The sequence below is a fragment of the Akebia trifoliata genome, chromosome 3 (assembly GCF_017979445.1).
Source record: "Akebia trifoliata isolate Shusen 1 chromosome 3, ASM1797944v1, whole genome shotgun sequence".
Taxonomy (NCBI): Eukaryota; Viridiplantae; Streptophyta; class Magnoliopsida; order Ranunculales; family Lardizabalaceae; genus Akebia; species Akebia trifoliata.
In genome coordinates, this window is record NC_141377.1 from 9,375,936 (window position 1) to 9,379,812 (window position 3,877).

The 3,877-nt window shown below is 31.6% G+C and overlaps 1 protein-coding gene across 2 annotated transcripts; it reads right to left on the reverse strand.

Annotated features, from left to right (window-relative positions):
• Window positions 1–1,318: 1,318 nt before the first annotated feature.
• On the reverse strand, window positions 1,319–3,566 carry RGF8 (root meristem growth factor). 2 transcript variants are annotated; one of them, XM_086432742.1, is made up of 4 exons: window positions 3,422–3,566; window positions 3,251–3,315; window positions 3,024–3,084; window positions 1,319–1,749 (listed from the first exon to the last, which is right to left on the reverse strand). In XM_086432742.1, exons 1-4 carry the CDS (start codon window positions 3,519–3,521, stop codon window positions 1,628–1,630), a joined length of 348 nt encoding a protein of 115 aa, XP_086288868.1. In that variant the 5' UTR covers window positions 3,522–3,566; the 3' UTR covers window positions 1,319–1,627. The 2 variants fall into 2 exon arrangements, with proteins under 2 accessions (XP_086288868.1, XP_086288867.1); XM_086432741.1 differs by having other exon boundaries at window positions 1,319–1,752; window positions 3,422–3,564.
• Window positions 3,567–3,877: the final 311 nt, after the last annotated feature.

Genomic DNA, 3,877 nt, shown 5'->3' on the forward strand with positions numbered 1-3,877 from the left:
CCATATATCATTCACCCCTTCAAACCAACCTCAAATTAATAGTTGAATCAAGGATAATTTAGTAATAGCCCCTGTAAAATTAGTGACGTTAGGTTTACTCCCTTACCAAAAGTCAACATTGCTTTTTGTTGATGATTTAGGGCATGTATGAAGAGAAAATTGGAAATATAATTTTTATTTTTTTTAAGGTAGAAAGTATAAAGTTACTGTTGAAGAAAAGTAACACGTAGAAAGTAGTTTCGTTTTGCTTTTTAAAAAGGTAGTATTTTTTATATTTTAAAAGTAATTTATTAAAATTAATCGGAAAAAAACTTTTTAAGTGTAGACAAACGGACTCTTAACAATGATATTTTTTTTAAATTAAATTAAATTTAGTAATTTAAGTTGTTAAAGGGCATTTTGAATTTAAAAAAAAAAATTTCACAGTTAAACCATCAACAAAAATTAAAATTCATTCCAATAAAAAAATCCTTCCTATTAATCTAAAATTTCTCAGATATTATAAAATGATTTAGTTCCATAGCTAAAGACTATGGCTTAACATGGGTCGAGTTTGGGTTGGATCTAATACATCCATATCCAGATAAATTTTTATTCGTATTTGAATCCGACCTGACCAAATTATTTGATTTGGATAATTGGGGTTAGATAATTTTGGACCGTTGAACATTTTTTTTCCTATATTTCTTTTCTAATTGCTATACTATTTTATTTTACTATTATAATTTATTTATTTTATAAGAATTCATGATATATTAAAGTACTAGAAAAAAGATATTTTCAAAAACATAAAAATATAAAATTTCAAATAATATATCATTCGGATCTAGGCAGATATAGAGATGGATCCGTATCTTACTCAGATCTGATTCAGGCCAAGGGACATCAACCCATATTTTTATTCAAATCTATTCCAAAGGTCCAAACCCACTAAATTCGAATTTCGGAGAAAATCAAACCCATTTTATGCCTTGCCAAAGATCACACTTCTATAACAAGCAATCGGAGCATGCCCAGAGTTAGATATTTACTAAGTACTTCTTGACAAGTTCTAATATAATCAAATTTATAAGTAAACTCATATAGTAAACTACGAGTAGTATCAAATCCCTCTGGAGCCCAAACTTCCATTTGTACTACCTATTGGCCCGCTCATTGGCCCTTCCTCAATAGGAAGGTCAAGATCCTTTGGTCAGTCAAACCATCGGTGTGTGAACCTCCTCGATTGAACAAATTCATTCGATGAGTAAGTTTCCCACATGTACGGTCATGCATAGAATAGTGATTATCAAGGACGATGGACCCCCACATGCATATATATATAAAATATAGTTTGCTTTGAAAAGAGTACATAATCTTGGGTTTCACAAGATACAAAAAGGATGTTGTAATTTGTGAGAGCAAATAACGAAATGTTGGGCGTTGAGTCTCTTGAGCCTTGACCATATGTTCTTAAAGAACTCAAATGCCTAACAAGGATCATAGGTTGAAACAAATCTTAGGGTTTTGCTCCCTTGTGTCGGCCACAATAGAACTTGAAGAAGACATGTTCCTCATTTCCTTAATTACAATAATATTTCTTTTTTCACTTTCCCTTTAATCAAAACTGGATCGGGTCGGTCTGGCTTCACGGTCGAATTGGTACGGACCTGTTGTGTATAGGTCGTCGTCTTCTCACATGGGCATAATCCATTGTAAAATATTGCCATGCGTTCCGCTCCAACCAATGCTGCCTGGTCCCTCGTCTTCCTTCTAGCATACATAAATGATACAATTTTAATTAAGAAGATTTTTAAATTAAAACGAGCTCAATTAAAATAAATATAGACCAAATTGGTCGGACCCTTATTCAATTAGGCCAAACTGATTTCTGTTTTTTAAAGAATTTTAAAAATATGAACTCCCATCATGTGATATTCTTGTTTGTTTCCTTGCATTTTAAATAATGTATATATTTTAAATTGAATTGAGCCAATGGTTCAACTAGATTTTGTAATAAAATCAATTCAATTAGTGAATCATTGATTTTGTGTGAATTCTTTTTTTATTATAAATATAATCAAAGATAATATAGGGAAAATATATTTACATATTTCTAATTTAAAAAATAAAATAAATTTAAGTTTATCCAATCAAATTAAACCAAGGTCTAACTGTTATTAGATATTTTTGGTTCAATTGTCGGTTCGGGGTTTTTAAAACATTGATTCTGAGGGTGCTAATTTACTTTCAACAAGGTCATCAGTTAAATTACATGTTGATATGAAACTTTTTTAATAACTTTATTCTTTTTTCATTAAAAAATTAAAATTTAAAAATAGAGCTGCTATTGGCACTCCAACTTTTACTGACTACACTCCAATTAAAAATAAAGAAAATACGTGAATGGTTGAGAATAAGTAAAAGTTGGGGTGCTGGTTCTTTTTTTTTTGGTTTTGATTTTATATAAGCTAAATCATAATTGTAAAAAACTACTGAAATTGTTTGGAGGAGTGTTATAGTGTTGAGTTTAAAATTTGAGCCACATCTTTGTAATGTTTGAAGAGTGTTTTATGATCTTTAATGGGGTGTGAAAAATAATTTATGAAATTGGGGTGTAATAAGTAAAAGTTGGGGTGCTAATAGCAGCTGTCTAAAAATATACCATTAAGGTTTGGCTATTAAAAAAAAGGCAGATTTACCAAAACATACACAACATTTCGAATATTTACCAAATTCAAAATTAAAAAATTGGAGGAATACAACTGTTCAAATAATTCTACTCTATTAGAATTTTGAAGTAAACCAGTTTAATAAATAGGACTGGACCATTGGTTCAGTCTGATAATTTTTAAAACAGTGATATTAGTTCTGTAAACCAAAACCCAAGCCTTTCACTTGAGTCTTTGACCATGTACAACAAACCAACGGCTTGGATTCGATCAAATGATGAAGCATTGAAACAAACAAGGTAATCTTAACCTTGAAAGATATTATCTAATGTTTGTAGGAAACTATTTTGTGAGAAGTTGATGGATGATCACCTGGTAAAGCTCCCTTTTGATTGGAGTCTAGTTTGAACTCTTTACTCTCATTGCCTTTAACCTGTTTTCAAATAAACATATAAAAAAGAAAAGTGAAGATGAAGAAAACACATAGCAAATGAAGGACAGGTAGTTTTATATTTTTTGGGATTTTTTTTTTTGTTCATTTATTTATTTATTATTATAAGAATTTAGCTTAAACTTGTAGGTATGGGATGAGGTCTTACAATGGCTTCTTTGAAGGGTCTCAGCTTCCTATGCAGTTTTGTGAGAGAAGACCCAAGATCAAGAACTGCACAAGTTGAAGAGAAAATCATGTGAGAGAGAGAGAGAGAGAGAGAGAGAGAGAGAGAGAGAGAGAGAGAGAGAGAGAGAGAGAGAGATGAAAAGTTTATTACCATGGTCATGAGATGATAGCAAAGGAGTTTGTTGAGAAGCACAGGGAGTTATCAAAATAGAGAAGGCAACAAAAAGTGTTGTGAGGACTGATAGCTCCATCACTTAGCTTTAGGAACCTTGCATGAGAGATTCTCATATGTTTGTTGGTTTCAATTTATATAACCAAAGGACCACAGACAAGTGTGTGTGTGTGTGTGTGAGAGAGAGAGAGAGGAGAGAGAGAGAGAGAGAGAGAGAGAGAGAGAGATTATCTTTAAACCATTGAGAGAGAGAGAGAGAGATTATCTTTAAACCATTATTTGGGCACAAATTTGATGCTTCCCCTAAGCAAAAATAACTTGATGTCCTCCATAAAAATGGCATGAGCCATAACCTTTTGGGCCCACTTATGAGTTGTCCCATAGATATTTGGTCCACCACTTAATGGATCTCAAACACTAAAAATTAGCTTAATT